The following is a 19050-nucleotide window of genomic DNA, read 5'->3' as shown; positions in this document are numbered from 1 at the left end:
AAAATACTGCTGTGTGAAAGAGGCCTTAAAGGGTTATTCCCATCTCCAAGATCCTATCCCAATATGTAGTAGGTGTAATGGTACTAATATTAGCAAATATCTCCAGTTAGAAATATGGTATAGTTTTTCTGCTTCGCTATGTCTTTCCTCATGTGCAGGCATTGCAGGACCTTAGGTATCCATGGTTAAGACCACAAGCAACTAGCTAACTGTTACTATTTCAGTTGTCGTAACCATGGATACCTAAGGTCCTGCAATGCCTGTGCATGAGGAACGAGACAGTGAATCAGAAAAACTATACTACATTTTTAATTAGAGGTATTTGCTAATATTATTATTATTACACCCACTACATATTGGGATAGGATCTTGGAGATGGGAATACTCCTTTAAGTATATCAATAGCCACACTTCTGGAACAGTGCCCACACGTTGCCACTAGACAGATTACTTTGAAATACCAACATCTTTTATGATCCCGACAAAATACAAAGGGAGTCCCAACTGTATCAATTAAACAATCATTCCCCTTAGCTCAATCATAACGTTTTCATTAATTTAATGGTGGTGACAGCAGAGACAAACTTTGATATGATAAAATATCATAAGGTGCAATTTTAAATGAAATAATTGAAAATGCCTAAAAATGTGAATTGTGTAGATGATGGTTCAGGGTGCACTCTTTTTACAATCCTCTTCTAGCAGAAGATGCTTCTCTGCAGAAAAGAGTACGCCGCTCACAATAACTACTCTAGGGAGAATTCATCGCTCAGTTTGTGCCAGTGTTCGGACATATGAACATCATACATTTTTGAGTAACAACTAGCAAAAAATGTTGTAACTTTTTTCTTTTTCCGACAACCCCCCCAACACTTCCATATAATAATGTGGGTTGGGCTTAGTGTGAGGGACGTGGCTACATGCTGCTTCATAAGTTCACCATAGTTTATGCCAGAAGTAAGAGCAGAAATCCACTCCAGTCTTTATGAATTGGCCCCTAGGAGTTTTCCATATTTTTTTTTTTTTCCTTTTTACAACCTGCGATTTATAGCTTTTCTTTATAGTTGATAATTGTTTGAATCAAATTTGTTGCCTTAATTTATCATAATTTTTACTGTTCTTGTACTGCCACTACTCTTCATCCATTTTAATGCTGTGTACCAAGGATGGCGTACTGGTAAATCAGGGTCTCCCAGAAATACCAAGAAGCCTCATCGAGGCAATATAAGACATGAGAAAAACACGGCTGAGTCATTCCACATCAAGTGGACCAGTGGTCCCCACTCGACCTTCTCCGATTTTGCTGAAAATTTATAAGGATGTACATGTATGTTTGAAAAGAGGTTCTGTAAATTTTTAGGGCCAGTTCTCAAATACATTGGGCACTGTTGACCTTTCACTGGAGGTTCCACCAAGCCTGCGGCTTCAGCTAAGAGGATTTTGCAATCATTGGCACATAGCCATTAGAGTTCTATACTGGCTATGATGCTGAAATTTGGCATACTAGCTCAACTTTTGCTGCTAAACACGATAAAATTATTACCGGCTATGACAAAACAATATTTCGGCCACAATTTTGTGTCAAAGTAGCTTGTAAAACGCGTCGCATAAAATTTATGCCAAACTTTGCCCATATATAACTCAAGACCAAAAACCAATAGTAACTGGTGCTTTGCTCTGTACACCAAACATCTACATGACTTTGCATTGCTGCAATATCACGGTCAAACCATATGTATTTGTGGAAATATTCACACCCACATATGATGAAAAACTTTAAAAAAAACGAATTTTACCTATTTTTAGGTCAAATTTCTCAAAAAGGGTACCCCTAAAATATATTAATTCTGATATCATTAGAAAGAGCACATTTTTCTCTACAAGGATCATTGTGTTTTTTTTTTGGAGTCTCTCAGTTTAAGAAAAGAAAAATGCCACTGAACATGGTGTTATTTATTAATAAGCAATGAATGGTAACTGCACTATTCAAACTCTTGCGTTGGTCCATGGTGGTTATACCACAACCAATTCCCTAAGAATTGGTATTATAATCCTATTAAGAATTGTAAAAATGCTGTCTTTCGAGAATTGGCAGCCCCATCGCCTAGGAGCCATGGCCAATAGCCGTGCAAGGCCAGCCGCGGGCGGTCTCTTTATCGCAGGTTCCGAAGCCTGAGGGTGGGTGTCTTTGCCTAGGATCCCAAGCCTAATATTGGGTATCTTTTGTTGGTTCCCAAGCCATAATGTTCAGTCTAAGTGGTCTGGAATTGTTGCTGAATTTGCAACATAATCGGTTCAGAGAAGCTGTATTGTTGGCCCATTGCTGTTGCAGCTGGTGCTGGAATTATTGCAATGATTGACTGCTCGGGAATCCAGCATGTATCCTTTCTCACAGGCCAGTGAAAGAAGCTAGCTGGTCCATGAGGATGCATAAAATTTATTAATGCATCATGGTCGTCGACTGAAATTTCAGAAATATTTCCAATCCACCAGTTCCTATCGTAAATGCAGGCAATGTATTGCCCTGGCTGGAGGTTTGCAATTGGCACAAATGGCATTTCTGATCTGACAGATCTATCTACATGGGCAATGAAAGATGATGGGTCATTTGACACCCTTGAAATGCGAATCTTTTTGTCATCAATTGGCACAAACTGGTGATTTTCTCTTGTTCCAGCAATTATATGTCCATCTTTGAACCTTTCCTCTTGAAATACCCGTATTTCGTCAATTTTTTCTTTTGGAACAAAAAAAAATTTGATTCCATGCAGTTGCTCGTTGCAAAAGTTGAATAAATCCACCGGGGTCAGTATTTGGTTTTCAGTTGGGCGTTGAAGACTGGCACGAGCTGCCAACCTCTTTGCTGTCCCTCCAATCCCATCACAGGGCGACTTTCCATGACTGGTACCAAAAAAATTCCATTCAGCGCTGATATTGAAATCAGCATTGTGGTGGCACATGTTGAGAAAATTTTTGAAATTTTTGTACTGGGCTGCACATCCATCGCTGAAGTAGTGGATATGACGAATCCCATAGATGAGAGTCTTGAGATACTCCACAATTACTGTTAAGAAAGTGTGGACTGCAACTGTGTCATGTCATGAGCAATCACTGATTATGCACAAGCTGATGTTCTGCGCAGCATCACCATTTAATTCCTTGAAGTAAATTACAAATGGGTGTACTGTAGCTTGACTATTTTCCCAGTGGAAACCTTGAATGGCATCTTGAACAATAAATGAGTGATTTTCAGCAAAGTCCATAAGGATCACAAGCTCTCCAGGTCTCAGATTTTCCTTCAACGATTTTAAATAGCTACTTTGATGCTTGGCGATGTAGTGATGGCTACAAAGTTTAGAAATTTTCAAAACCAATTCTTCAATGAAATCTTCTATAGTCAGTTATTTGGTATCAAGCGTGTCTTGATCAGTGTGAATCCATTGTTTGAACTCAATAATATCTTCAGGGTCACTGTTGACAAACACATTGACTAGAAATTCTTTTAAAACTTCAGGACCCGGGCATTTATCACAACGGCCATGCATACAGTCCTTGGATTCAATTCCACAGACCATTTTGCATATGAGCTCTTTGTAGTCATCATTGATTGGGCATGCTGCAAGCATTAGTTTGACATTTTGGTGAATGGTACACACACAAACGGAATGTGTTCCAGCAGATCCAATGGTTACGCACCACTTTGGCCGAAGCTCACAAAACTTGGAAAATCCAATTTCAGGGCCATTCCGATCCCGATAGGCAACAAACATTTCCCTCATATTGCTCAATAATAGTCGCTTTTGCATCTGCTTTTTTTCTCGTGCTATTCGCACTGATGCATAGTCTTTTTTACCAGGGCACATTAGACTGAATTCATCATCCTCAAAAATGCTTGCACCTTTTCCTTCACTGCCTCAGAAACTTTCTTGCCACACTTGATTCTAGGTAAGGCTAAGATCGCTTGTTCACATTTAAGCTTTCGAGCTTGTTTGACCATTCGTTCAGAGACACCGAATTCATCTGATATAGCCTTAATGGACCAACTTTTAGGTGCCAATGTCAAGATTTGGACCTTTTCTGCCCGACTGGACACCTGCAGCTTTTGCTTCAAATCTGCCAAAAGTTGATTGTAATCCAGACACATTTTGCACTGTGCTGTTTTTGTTTGTTCAATGTCTTTCGGCTCAAGCCCTCCAATTGAAGCAATCTTGCTAGAAAATGCATTTTGTACCTGGCTTATCTTTCTCCTTGCATATCCAAGTGAATCCTGCTGGCTTACCCGTGGATATTTCAGAGGAGAGATGCCAATGGATGTTAAGCTTGAATTTAGACTTTCAGGAGAACATTCCATTCCATCTGGATCTGATTCAGAGGAAACTGGATCAGCTGATTTTTTCCTGTTAGCAAATTCTTTTCGACATGATGCACACATCTTCTGGCCTGACTTCACATCATTCTTTGTAAATTCGTTCAACTGGTCAGCTGTTAACAAATTGATAGCTCGCAAATTCTTTTTGGTGTTATGACCTTTCTTCCCAAAAGGATTGCAACACGATTTTTGCAAATGCTGATATTTGGTCAAGAATGAAGCTTCATGGTGTAAACAGATTTGTGAATGTTCGTCAAAATTTAGTCTCACTCGTCAACGCAGCAATTTCTGTTCATCCAATCCAAAGCTTGTAAACAATTTCAACTCATCCTTGCTATGGGTGAATATCTTAAGGTGGCACTTCGAATTGTTCGCAAGGCCGATAGAGCACTGGACCGATTCTTCATCAATTTCATTCTCCATCGCTAAAAAATAAATAATATATGCATTAAAATGTAACAATAGTCAATAACTTTTCATAAACAAAAAGGTTTATAGGTTTTTGATTATAATAGACATTGCTAGCAACAATACAACTCTGTAACATGTGATAAGAATCTGAAAATCAAACACAAAATCAATGCATTACGCGCATAAATAACACCATGTTCAGTGGCATTTTTCTTTTCTTAAACTGACAGACTCCAAAAAAAAAACCAATGATCCTTGTAGAGAAAAATGTGCTGTTTCTAATGATGTCAGAATTAATATATTTTAGGGGTACCCTTTTTGAGAAATTTGACCTAAAAATAGGTAAAATTCGTTTTTTTTAAAGTTTTTCATCATATGTGGGTGTGAATATTTCCACAAATACATATGGTTTGACCGTGATATTGCAGCAATGCAAAGTCATGTAGATGTTTGGTGTACAGGGCAAAGCACCAGTTACTATTGGTTTTTGGTCTTGAGTTATATATGGGCAAAGTTTGGCATAAATTTTATGCGACGCATTTTACAAGCTACTTTGACACAAAATTGCGGCCGAAATATTGTTTTGTCATAGCCGGTAATAATTTTATCGTGTTTAGCAGCAAAAGTTGAGCTAGTGTGCCAAATTTCAGCATCATAGCCAGTATAGAACTCTAATGGCTATGTGCCAAAGTTTGCAAAATCCTCTTAGCTGAAGCCGCAGGCTTGGTGGAACCTCCAGTGAAAGGTCAACCGTGCCCAATGTATTTGAGAACTGGCCCTAAAAATTTACAGAACCTCTTTTCAAACATACATGTACATCCTTATAAATTTTCAACAAAATCGGAGAAGGTCGAGTGGGGACGATTTTTAAAACTGGTCCACTTGATGTGGAATGACCCGGCTGCTTTCTTCCACAAATACTCATACAATGCACACGTTTTGCTCAGATATTTGTTTTTCAGGCAGATGATGCTTTTTTTCTAGTGTTCTGTGAATGTGAAGCTTCTTATTTATTTTTTAACCGTTTTTTGGTCATTTCCGAGGCGCTTCTTCATTTCTTTTGACAATCAATGTTTTTTTTTATAAAGTATTATTCCAACTTTTTTCCTGCGTCATTTCTAATGGCATTCAGGGCTGTGGAGTCGGTAAGCCAAACCTCTGACTCCGACTCCTTAATTTCCATGACTCCGACTCCCTCATACATGGCTCATGTTTAAGTGATAAATTTACTGTAGCACAGATTCATCTCAGCTAAAAGTCTAGACCCTTAGATCAGGAATAGGGCAGACATTTATAGGACACTTCATAACTTTCCCAAATTCTTATGAAAAAATATTCCCCACAAACTGCATTGAACTACTCTACCCAATTTATTATATATTTTAGGAGTTGGAGTCGGTCCATTTTATACTGACTCCCGATTCCGACTTCACCAAAATGGACATCAACTCCGAAGCCCTGATGGCATTTTCATGAAGTCTTTTTTAAACTCCATTCAACAATGAAGAAACTATATTTTGAAGCAAAATGCTCTAAAAGATGTCCAGGCGTCTTCCTGACATTTTTTCTTTTCCTATTGATGTGTATTGTAAAGTATGAAGTGTCTTCAGAGCAGATGATGCATGAAGAATTGTCAGTTCACTTCTTTTAACCACTTGGTCTCCTTGGAAACCTGAAGCTAAAAAGCCTGACTATGTGAGCAGCAGGTAGTGATGAGCGAGCACTAAAATGCTCGGGTGCTCATTGCTTGGGTCGAGCGAATTGGAATACTCGGGTGCTCGACCCGAGCAACTAGCCCAATGTGAAACTCAAGTATTTTTCCGGTGGTCCCCCCTCCCCCAGAGGTCTGGAGGGGGCCTATAAATTGGCCAACTCGATGGAATTGTGCTCAAATGATATGGGAACAGTATGGGAAAGACCTCTGGAAGCTTCAGACTCCCAGGTCACTGCTGTGAACAATGTTGTCAGAGTATTACACCACTTTTACAGACTGACAATAAAACATGCCAAAATGGATTTTCCTGGGAAAAATGTTAAGGAACATTCTTTCCAGGGTAATGACTTGTATATAAGGCAAAATGAATAACAATAACAAAATGCTCTTCCACACCCTTGGGCTATGTTCACACATAGCGTTTTTGATGCGTTTGTGCACTTTTGCATTGCTTTCAACGGTAAAAAATGCCTTCACCGGGAAATGTAATTTTAACATTTTACTACCTTATCTGGCCATGTGGTGTGTGAGACATGATCAGACACATTGTTTCATTTATGAAGGAGGGACTCTAAAAGTCACAAAGCCTGTTTTTACAAGGCCATCAGGTGGCCCTTACTATTGTTAGAGGGCCATCAGCCGGCTAGGCTTTGTTCCCATTATTAAGGAGTGGGTCTCATATACTCTTATTGCGTATGCAGTGACTGCAAGGGCTGTCAAAAATTTGGGCACTCTCCAATACCCCTTTGAAGAGACGGAGAGGAGGTCCTCATTAAAAAAAAAATGTTCCCATTATTAAGGAGTGGGTCTCCTATACTGGTAATGCCCATGCACTAAGTGCATGGACTCAAAAACATTCACACCTGGGGGGTATACATGAATATAATGTATAACATACAGAATGTTAGAGATAGGCCTCTAAAATAAATTTCCTTCGAGCATCATAAGCACCCTTAAAAAAATGTATGTGGGTGTTGCATGAGGGTCACCCTGTTAATATGGTGGTGGAGGATGAGGATAAGGAGAAGGGTGACATGAAATAGACAAAATCAGGAAGGGTATATCCATGTCTGGGTGTGAAGAGGTGAATGGGAATGGATCCCCTCCCAAAAAAAACACTGGATTTGACTTTGTTCCGCAGCTATCATCTGGTGGTGTTGAGAAGCCTGGCCCAATCCTGCCTTTGTTCATTTTTATCAGAGTCAGCCTGTCAGCATTTTCAGTTGACAGATGAATACGCCTATCGGTTATAATTCCACCGGCGGCACTAAAAACTCACAGGGCAGGCCAGGACCTCCAAGGCGTAGCGAGCCAGTTCATGCCACGTGTCCAGCTTGGATACCAAATAATTATAAGGCACAGAGGAATCACGGAGGACGTTGGTTCGTTCGGCAAGGTACTACTTCAGCGTCTTCCAAAACGTTTCCTTGTCAGAGTACCCCACGCATCAGGTCCTGGGTGGTGGGAGGGTCTGAGAAAACTGTCCCACACCTTTGACAGTATTCCCCTGCCTCTGCTGCATTGTATTTGTGTCTCTATCACTTGTATTTCTTGGTTGTCCAAAAAACTGTGACCTCTGCTGCCAGCATTTTCAGATAGGATTTTTTTTAATCTACAACAAAGGCCTTCTTGTACTGCAACATTTTATTAGACCTCTCGATCAGGGGAAGGAGAGATAGAAAGTTCTCCTTGTAGCATGGATCTAGAAGTGTGACCAACCAGTAATTAGTGTTGGCCAAAATGCATACAACGTGAGGGTCACGGGAAAGGCAGCAGAACATAAAGCCAGCCATGCACGCCAAACTGCCAACAGCCAAAACTTCCCTGTCCTGACCAGGAGGAAGACTGTCCATGCTCTCCTCCTATTGGTCCTCTTCCTTGATCTCCCTCTCCTCAGGCCAACCACGCTAAACAGACGGTATAATTGTTGTGTGGTTGTGTGGGTAGTACCGTCTGTAGCGCAGGAAAACAGCTCCTGTTCTTCCTCTTCCTCATTATCACCCAGATCGCGTTAAAATGAGATGAGGCTGGGCTGTCTAGCATCACCCTCTATAGTTCCTTGCTCTGCCTGGAATGCCTCCTCTTTAATTGGGAGCACTGAGCGTTTCGGTAGACAGAAGTGGGACGGTGATGCTAATTATGGCATCAGCGCCGCTCACCATCGTGGAGTCCTCAGAGTTTTGGAGATGTCAGACATCCATGGCCACTCATCAGCTCTTATGTGCGGAGGCTAACCTGATTGCCGATGGAGGTGTTGAAGCTGGTACTCAACAACTGCCCTCTGCTGCTCACAAATCCTTCCCAACGTATGCAGCGTGGAGTTCCAATGCGTGGTGAGCTGTAAGCTGCAAACGCTGCTGAAGCACGGCGAGGGTGGTGGAAGCTGTAGGTGACTTTCTGAAATACGCACACATGCGGCATACTTTCACAAGCAGCTCAGGCAGATGCGGGTAGGTTTTGAGAAACCACTGAGGTTGAACACAAGGGCCAGACATGATACGTGTGCAAGGTTGCCAAGCCTCAGAGCCACCACCAGGTTCTGGCCATGGCAACAACCATGCCTAGCTGTAGGTTCAGCGGTGACAGCCACAGATCTGCCTGCTCTGTCACAGCTGTCAACAACTGCAGCGGTGTGTGGTTTGTCACCTAAGCATATTAGCTTCAGCACAACCTGTTGCCGCTTGACCGAGGCAGAGCTTCCGACTTATGTAGTCATTTCTGAGATGGAGGCTGAAGAGGAGGAGGTGCAAGAGCTCTAGAATGTGGGAGCAACCCTAATTAACCCAGGGCCCGCATTCGTTGGCGTCGGGAGGACGTGTTCCGTCCCAGGTTCCGGCTGGGTCCCGGCTTCCACTATATTAACCCAGTGGGCCATCAGTGAGATGTACTGTCCCTGGCCACAAGCACTTGTCCACGTGTTCGTGGTTATTTGGACCTTCCCAGTAACTGCGTTGGTGAGGGCACGGCTAATGTCATGGGACACATGCCTGTGTAAGGCATACCTGAAGAAATAGTGGCGACTGGGTACCGAGGGACGGCCGCTGCCATGAGGTTGTGGTAAGATTCTGTCTCCGCGAGCCTAAAAGGCAACCTTTAAAGTGCAATCATTCAAGAAAGAAAGAAAGTTCGGTATTGTGGCCTTTGGGGTGTTGGCTGCGTATTTGCGCTAGCGTTCAAAGTACTGGGGTAGGGACAACTGAACGCTGCGCTGGAACAAGGACGTGGACATGGTTGCTGATGGTGGTGGTTGCAAATGTGCAACGACAGTGGCAGGGCAGGAGGCATCTTCGCCTGCGCCATGGATGGCATTGGGTACTGGCAATGGTGTCACCCCCAGACACTGTTTCTGGACCCTGGCTTTCAGTCCGCCTAGTCGGGTGCTTTGCTGTCATGTGTTTGGTCAGGTTGGTAGTTTTGCTGCCCCTGCTGATGCTGGCGTGGCAGATGTTGCAAATGGCCTTTTTGGGGTTAACTGGACAGTCTTTAAAAAATAGCCAGACTCTTGAAGACGTAACATTTGGCCTGGCAGCTTCCCTCGTGTTGGTGTTCTGGAGAACAGTTGCACACCTTGTGTCTGTGGACACCCCACTGCTTGTTTCTGCCTCTTGTGGTGCTATGCCTCCCTCCCCCTCTGTGTAGCTGTCCTCGCTATACATGTTAATTTGCCAGGTTGGGTCAGTGACATCATCATCCACCGCCTCGTCTTCCTCGTACGCACCCTGGGTCTCCTCCTGATTTGCTGGCAATTGTGTCTCATCATCATCATCCACCTCTTGTGACAGTAATTGCTCTTTCCCACTGTCACCTTCATGTGACCGTGGCTGATCAAATATTTGGGCATCGCTACATGCGATCTCCTCTTGCCCTGCTTTAAGCAGGCCAAGTCTGAGACCCAAATCTGTAAATGGAAAAGTGAACAGCTCTTCGGAGTGTCCAAGTGTGTGATCACTTGTTTCCGGGCACTCTGCATGGTGGGAGGAAGGAGGATCAGGGTGAGGAATATGTGGTCCACACTCACGGCTACTGAGACTTGACCGTGTGGAAGACAGGGTGGTGGTGGGTGTGTCAAACTGACTGGAAGCATTATCTGCTATCCAACCAACAACCTTTTCACACAGCTCTGGCTTCAATAGTGGTGTTTCGCGGCCCCCTACAAAGTAGGACAGGAAGGTAGGGTGACATGATATGAGTGCTTGTTGTGCTCCTTCAGTAGGCACAATTTCAGATTGCCCTCTGCGTGCACGATCACCATCACATCCACTTCCCCATCCCTTGCCATGCGTCTTGCCAATTTTAAATGGAGTATAATATTTGTCACGTTCCCAAAAAATATCAGAATTATTACCACAGTAATATATCGGATCACCCGAGATGATGGACAAGTTTCTCTGCTTCCACAATACAGCAATGCTATTAAAATCAAACAAATATGGCTGAATGCTGCTAACAAGCAAATGGAACAGCAAAAATGGTGCATTATATTTCTTTTCAAGCAAATTATCAGAATTAATAGCAAAAAGATTACTAGCCCTGATATCTAGGGCTATGGATATGAGTAATAGCAGCAGACAGAACGTGCAGTGGACTCTATTGTGCTGTATACAGTGTCCACAAACTCTGCCTGCCTAACTCCTGCTATCCCCAGGATTAATATATGCAGCTGAATTGGTTCTTAGAAGGACTGTTAGTTTAGATGTATAATGCTCTGGAATACTTCACTAATAAACCGCCAATTCTCTCCCTCACTCAGCTGCAGCTCTCCCTACTCTGCCTGTCTGAAGGGTACTCTGTGACGAGCATAGGGTCACCAGGTCCTATATAGACCCGATGACGCTATGATGCAAGCCAATAACTGTAATGCCACAACCAACATGACTGCGTGCTTACAGTGACTGGCAGGCAATCCCGCATGTTTATTCGCTGTCTAAACCTCGCCAAACTAGCAGGGTGGGGACTCGAGCTCCCGCCCAAGCACCTCTAACAGTGAAATGCCCGGGTGAGTACCGAGCGCTCACTAGCAGCAAGTCTATTTTTTTATTTTTTTTGCATAGAAATGAATATGTTCATTCTTTTGAGCATTTTCTGAGTGTTTTTTTCAGGCAGTTTTTGGTTGAAAAAATGTGCAAAAATTCCCTAAGAAATAGAAAATAAAAGACCTTAGTCTGAAGATGCCTATAAGCTGAATATACAGGTGCATCTCACTAAATTAAAATATCATCAAAAAGTTATATTTATTTCAGTTCTTCAATACAAAAAGTGAAACTCTATATAATATATGAGTCATTACAAACAGAGTGATCTATTTCAAGTGTTTATTTCTGTTAATGTTGATGATTATGGCTTACAGCCAATGAAAACACAAAAGACAGTATCTCCGAAGTTTCGAGGCTGGACTCTGTGCTGTTTGGCGTATTGTAGGTGAGATACTTTGTGGCATTTGCGCAGTAATGGCTTTCTTCTGGCGACTCGACCATGCAGCCCATTTTTCTTCAGGTACCTCCTTATTGTGAATCTTGAAACATCCACACCGCTAGTTTTCAGAGAGTCATGAATTTCAGCTGAAGTTATTTGTGGGTTTTTCTTTGCATCCTGAACAATTTTCCTGGCAGTTGTGGCCGAAATTTTTGCTTGTCTACCGGACGGTGGTTTAGTTTTTCCAGAGCCCCTGATTTTCCATTTATTAATGCCAGTCAGCAGCATTCAAACTGATTATCAATTCCTTTTATTTTTTTGTATCCCTTTCCTGTGTTATACAGTCCAACTACCTTTTCCCGTAGATTCGTTGACAATTCTTTTGCTTTCCCCATGACTCACAATCCAGAAACATCAGTGGCTGGATAAAAGATGCAAGAGTCTGTCTGGTTCCCAGAAACTCTCTCAGCTTTTATGCACACACACTGATTACAAGCAAACAGGTCACAGGTGAGGATGTTACCTTTAGTAGCCATTCAAACCCATTTGTGTCAAATTCTGTGCATGTTATCAGGCCAAAATCACCAGGGTATGTGAACTTTTTATCAGGGTCATTTGGATGTTTTTGGTTGTCATTAACATTTAAGAAGAGAAAACACAGTAGTTTGACAATAAATGGCTTCACCCAACCAATAACCATGAGTGGAGAAAAAGTTTTTTTGGTATCATTCATATTCTCTGAAACAAGGCCAAGAAAGGAAAAATTCTGCCAGGGTATGTAAACTGTTGAGCACCACTGCAAATTACTCTGTTTGTAATGACTCTATATAATGAGTTTCACTTTTTGTATTGAAGAACTGAAATAAATTTAACTTTTTGATGATATTCTAATTTTGTGAGAAGCACTTGTAGTTATCAGCAGACATCCTTCGCTCCTGACCACATGCATGCCCAGTTCAGCTGAGTGTCCCTTTGTTTTTCATGGGAGGATGAAATGAGCCACTGCCAGAGAAGTAGAGGAACATGCATTGATATTGGACATGCCTGACCCTTTTTCTGACTAATTAAAGAGACCTCCACACACAGCTAACTTGGCTGCTTTAATGCACACTGGATTTGTTGTGGAGAAATGAATGAAAGTAACGCACATTGTGCACATGTGCATGAAGCCCTTTGCAGGTTGAAAAGCACAATGAAATCCTCTTTAGTTTTCTCAGCAGAACGGAGCATGCTTGGGATTTAGAGCAGATCTGTCACAAAGTAAAACTTGGCCAGTTTTTGTTCTGTTATTCCTGCTACTCCCCTGAGTAAGCCATTTAAGAAAAAAAATTGCCATACAGTCCCAGAGATATTTTTGTTTGCTGCTTATTTTTTTTGATGTTTATCGAAGGTGTGCAGCTCTTGGGGTAGGAAGGAACACTACTGCCCTGAAGATTATCGGGTACCTAAACTGATGTGGAATATTAGGTGCTTGTCCTTTATTAAAGCATAAATCCAACTTTCTGCTGCATGAAAGAGTCCTTTCCTAAATCAAATTGATCGCATGTATGTAAGAGACCTTTATCATAAAGTAATTTGGTGAGATGAACGTTTTCTTATTTTCTGGCTAGGGCAAAGGCTGAGGACACCGAAGAACTCGTCACCGTGAGGGCGGATGTCTTCTGTGTTGAATCGTCTCGTCCAAGGCTTGGCATTGTTTGTCGACTGAGAAATGCACTTTACACTGCAATATCTAACCTCTTCTTGGCTCTTCTAGGTAAAGTACCTGAACTTTTATTGTTAACCCTTAACTCTGTGTGGTGTCTGGTACTGCAATAATACTCGTGCTCCATTTTATACATATGACTCACTACCACTGGATGTAAAGTGTATTCATTATATGGCTATTTTTTAAAAAGTAAAATCACAGGACAGTATGGTGGGTCAGTGGTTAGCATTGATGCCTGTGGAAGTTAATTTATGTCCGTTGAAATTGGTCTTGGTTATGTATGCGTGAATAAAAATGGATAATAGATTGTGAGCTCACTGGGCAAAGGAACTGCTATGAGCGAGTAGCAAAGAAAAAGAGCTTAGGAACATGTCAACACTATTTTGCAACAGCGGCCACTGATTGGTTGCAGCAATCATGTGACACAACAATTTTTTTTGTCACACCAGGAACAAAAGTGCCAACATCTCCGGAATTGAATACATTGTTTTTATTCTCAATGGGGCTCTGACTCGATTAAAGGGCTACTCCGGAGAGATGAGGTTGCATAGAAGACGCTGTTGTCATGGAGCTGGCATATGTTGGCAGTGAGGATCAGTCCATGCCTCTGCTCTGACTTACTGTCCCAGACAGAAGGGGGAGCGCTCAACAGCTGCGTCTCCATGACCGTGAATAGGTCTGATTACCAGATATTGTGACAATTGAGAGAAGCACTACGGATATAACACTTTATAAAGTTATATCGATAGGAACACCTTTTTTCCCCCTTGTCCAATGACCGCACCACCTGAGAGTGTATCCACCCATTATGGACAGGAAACCTACTGAATAAAAGGGCAGTACTCTGTAACCTGTCCTTGAGGGAACCTAAAGTTAAGGACGGTACTGAAGATATGACTCACCCAGGTCTGCCTGGAGTTTGCTGAGGATAGGGCATCAATGTAAAAGTAGTGGACAACTTCTTTAAATTTGGGAATAATGATGTTTGATTGGTGTTGGTTGTACAAATAACTGTCTGGAGTTCCTCTCATGCTCTGAAACCGAACTGATGCAGAGGAGAGATACCGCCCTTTTATTCAGTAGATTCCTGTCCTTGATCAGCAGATACCCTCTCTCAGGTGGTGCTGTCATGCGCTCTGTAAAATCTCGTTACCGGTAAGATTATCTCCCCGGAGTACCCCTTTCACTAGGGATGGTCCAGTTACAGACAAGTCCTCTATGATTTCTATTTGTTGACCTCTTTTAGTTTCTAACAATAGGGCTGTGTGACATTTGGATGTTATTCCTATTAAATGTCCTTACAGTTGAAATTGTTAGAAATAGCAAGCCCTAATAATTTTCTCATGTCTTGGGTTTAGAGGAAGGTTGACTTTGCATTGTAGTTTTACACTCTCTAAGTAAGCTTAATAGCAATTTAATGTAATAATCTAAATATATTTTTCTCTCTATTGCTTTTATCAGGTATCTTTATGCTGTGGTTAATATTGATTTTTCTGAGATATCATTGGCAAAGTTTGGAGGAAGAGGAGAAGCAAATGTTTGCGTTGGTAGATAAGATCATTGGTATGCTATATATACTGATACACTAGCCCTTGTAGTCGACCACAGTCAATTCTAACAGTGTTTAAGAGCGCGGAAGGAATTGGACTGCATAGATATATCCATTAAATAGCAAAGCTCGTAAGTGTTGTTATTTGCTTCTTAAGGTATTGTGAAACATCACCATATGGATTGGATTTTGCAAAGAGAACAGAACCCGTATCTTGTTATCTCGCATGTCAGAGATTCATTGATAGAGCCCAAAGACAGGTGAGCAGTATACTGGATTAATCCTTTCATAATCTCCAACCTTTAAAGCGCACCTGTCAGCAGGATTGTGCTCAGTAAACTACATGCACTGTCAGGTGGGTGACATTACACTGATTAAAATGATACCTTGGCTTACCTGTGGTTCTTGTGTAATTTTTACTTTCAGTTTGGAGATAATGAAACGCTCGTGTTTCGGGGCGGCCTGTTGGGGGGCGCTCTCTCTGGTGCTCTGCTTACATATTCATCTGTATGCTCGTATGACAGATCACTGATCCTTCACTGACCTGCCTCCTATTTTACTTAGCCCCACACTACTAGATGCATTGTGTAAAATAGGAGGCAGGTCAGTGAAGGATCAGTGATCTGTCATAAGAGCATACAGATGAATATGTAAGCAGAGCACCAGATAGAGCGCCCCCCTACAGGCCGCTCCGGAGCACGAGCATATCATTATCTCCAAACTGAAAGTAAAGATTATACAAGAACCACAGGACAGATTTCATTAACCAAGGTATCATATTAATCAGTGTAATGTCTCCCACCTGACAGTGTATGTAGTTTACTGAGCACAATCCTGCTGACAGGTGCGCTTTAAAGGAATGCTTTATCCAATGACTGTTTATTGCAAGTTTTTATGTTAAAAATATCTTTTTACCAATTTTTTATTTTCCCATAATACGATCTATATAAAAGAAAATCCTGAAATCTAGCTGTTTTTACTCTGACCTTTCGAGGCCCATAATAGGCTTATTGTCAGTAAAGTACCGTAGTACCACGGCACTCCTATATATGGTGCACAAGTAGAATCCTATCCCTTGTAAACGATTGAAAAAACGTGGCAGTCATAGTGAATTGAAGAATATTTTGAATATATTTATTAAAAAAATAAAGACCTTTCGTTCATGTGACCTTCAACGTTTCCTGCCATTGCAGTGCACAGTGCTCACCCACAGCGTTAGCATATATGTTCTGTCTTATGCATTCTGTTATACTGATAAAGGTCACATGACCGTAACGTCGTCCCTTTTTGGATTGCCTGCACTTTAAATAAATACATTCAAAATATTCTCCAATTTACTACAAGTGCCAAGTTTTTTCAATGGTTTGCACAATAAGATTATTCCACGTTCACATGCTCAGTATTTAACATTAGTATTTATAAGCCACCAAAAACAGATGTGGAACAATCAGAGGAAAAGTATAATGGAATCACCACTTCTGTATTTATCACCCACTCCTGGTCTAAGCTTACAAATACTGACCAAATACTGACCATGTGCACATGGCCTCACACTTCCAGTTTGGGAGAGAATATTTTTTTGTAAGCATCTTATTATCACAGACAGAATTCCATCACTTCTATAAGGATAACAGAGAATCACACCCCAGTAGGAGATGGTCTGAGCTCACCTCCTCCCTCTGTTGATAACATAAAATGATGATCTCTATAACGACTAAAAAGAGAATATATATTCAAATTTCATTTTAGTTTATTATAGTTCAAATCTAGTCCCTTGACCAAGCCTCATGTCTGGTGTGTGCCTGTTTGTATTTTCATGGCTATTTTTTTCACTGCCTCCTGGGTTCTCCTTGTGCTCTAAGCCTGCTATTTCATAGCTTTGTATGTGACATTCAACTGGGATACAAGCTGTAAAATTACAGAGCAGATCAAGCCATGACAGTGCATAATGTGTAATGGCATGGCTTGCTCTGCGCTGCCATTGTGCACTTTCACAGCTTGTTGGTGACATGTCATGGCTCCCCCCCAGCTTCCACATGTCTCACAGCACTCATTCTTCCTGTGACAGTGCCACAACTGTCCATATCTTGTCTCCTAATGCTGGTCTGCACCATTCTAGTGAAATGGGCTGAGCTGCAATTCCATACACAGTCTGTTTGGACTCTTGTGGCGCTGCTTTTGGAAAATAAAAGCCATGTTTTTCTAATGCTAGTCACCCAGCATAGCAAGAAGTTAAAACGGCCAAAGGAAATTTGATGATGCTACTTTCTTACATTTTCCGACTGCAAATGTTCAAGAAGTGAAACGCTTTGTTTTGTACAAATGCAATGATTGAGCTTTGTTCCATGAGACTGAACTTGTCCATATGTGCAGGAAACATTTAAAGAGCGTCTGGGACCGTGCAGTGCAGTTTGTTGAAAATGACTCCCGTGTCCGCACAGAATCACAGCGCGTAGCAGGAGCTGATTTGATGGTGTGGCGATGGACGCAGTCACGGAAGGAACATCCAAGATGAACTATTTTACACAGGTGTAATGATGGACCTTAGGCTTAGGTGTTCTGCTATAGCTGGTCTTTAACTGGCACAGTTATCAATACTTTTAGGGGCAGTCAGACGGCCGTATAAATCGGACTGAGATCAGACCACTGTGCACAGACTGGCTGGCGGCTCGCCTGACCCGAGCGTAACTGCTCCATGGTTGGGAGACCCGTCGGCCAGTCCGTGCACAGCGGTCTGATGTCAGTCCAATTCATACGGCCGTCTGACTGAGCCCATATCAGCAGTGGTTAAGTGAGCTAAGGTAAATTCTGGAAATCTTCATGCTTTTGTATAACATACATCTTTTGATGTAGAGTTTTTACAGACTATTTTTTCACTGCAGAAAATGTTGAATGTTTTTTTAAATATTTTGTAACGTATAAATCATTATTACGTGTGACATATTTCCCTCCTGCTTCCTATGGCTACTGTGGGTATTTTGAGGCTTTTTTTACGTCCTTTGCACTGCCCAGGCCTCCTCCTATAATGCATGGTGCCAAAACTTTCACTAGCCCCTCTGCTGCTGTTTAAGTGTAATTGCTTTCTGAATAGAAGGGGCTAGGGGAGGGGGAGGTGTATGAGATGTTGTAATTTGTTCTTGCAGGGGCTCATGGGAGATCTAGACACTTGCTGTCTCCTCGCTTGGCTGCTCCGGTTCTGGACGCTGGTTCTTCTCCTGCGCAGCAGAGATGTTGTTTATAAGCAGCAGCAGAGAGGCAGAAAATTCAATTATTACAGAATAACACAACACCTGCAGTACTCGGGGTTAACTCTTGCAGTACCAATGCTCTTTCTATGTATGACATTTAAGTGCACCTTTTTCATCTAATAAAAATGAAGCTGCACGAAAAATCCAGTTCTTCCAACACTTCTTTCCTTGCTGTGTAGCATTAAATGAATGAATTAAGTTCTACATGAGTCTGTGCATTTATTATTCCAGTGGTCTTTTATACGATTCTGTTCAAGCATGTATTGAGAAATGGTTAGAGGGTCTTCTGGCTTTTGCTGCGATTGGCATGTAAGCCACATTCTAAATTTGACTTTGCCAGCTGCTTCAAACCACCCCGTGACCATACATTTCAGATCTGCCAAGTGTCGTCACACTGAGGTCAGCCAGCATTGGTCCATGTGCATGGTAAGCTTCAGTGTTCCTGTAAAGCACATGTGCCTGGAGGGTATACACAGGTACGTGCCGATCATGAAGTAGTTTCTTAACAGCACCGTGACCACCAAAAAATGTCATCGGTGGGTAAGAGTTCTAGACCCACAGTTTGATGGCTATGTAAATTAATTTTGATGTAAACGCTTTACGAAGATGTGAAACTACACTGGGTGTATATGAATCTAA

The 19050-nt window shown here is 41.9% G+C and overlaps 1 protein-coding gene across 2 annotated transcripts in view; it reads left to right on the top strand.

The window, feature by feature from the left end:
* Window positions 1-18615, top strand: part of LEMD2 (LEM domain nuclear envelope protein 2) — a 50653-nt gene extending 32038 nt beyond the window's left edge. For both annotated transcript variants that reach the window (XM_073666511.1, XM_073666510.1), the window contains 4 exons: window positions 13517-13662; window positions 15076-15177; window positions 15321-15423; window positions 17537-18615. In XM_073666511.1, the coding sequence (XP_073522612.1) occupies window positions 13517-13662; window positions 15076-15177; window positions 15321-15423; window positions 17537-17678 (493 nt within the window). In that variant the 3' untranslated portion in view covers window positions 17679-18615. The remainder of the gene's footprint in view (window positions 1-13516; window positions 13663-15075; window positions 15178-15320; window positions 15424-17536) is intronic.
* The last annotated feature ends 435 nt before the right edge of the window (window positions 18616-19050 follow it).

The sequence above is a fragment of the Phyllobates terribilis genome, unplaced genomic scaffold, assembly GCF_046119375.1.
Source record: "Phyllobates terribilis strain yellow unplaced genomic scaffold, ASM4611937v1 Scaffold_2__4_contigs__length_985480577, whole genome shotgun sequence".
In the NCBI taxonomy this organism is placed as follows: Eukaryota; Metazoa; Chordata; class Amphibia; order Anura; family Dendrobatidae; genus Phyllobates; species Phyllobates terribilis.
Note: the sequence above shows the minus strand (reverse complement) of the source record. Positions and strands in the feature narration are given on the sequence as shown.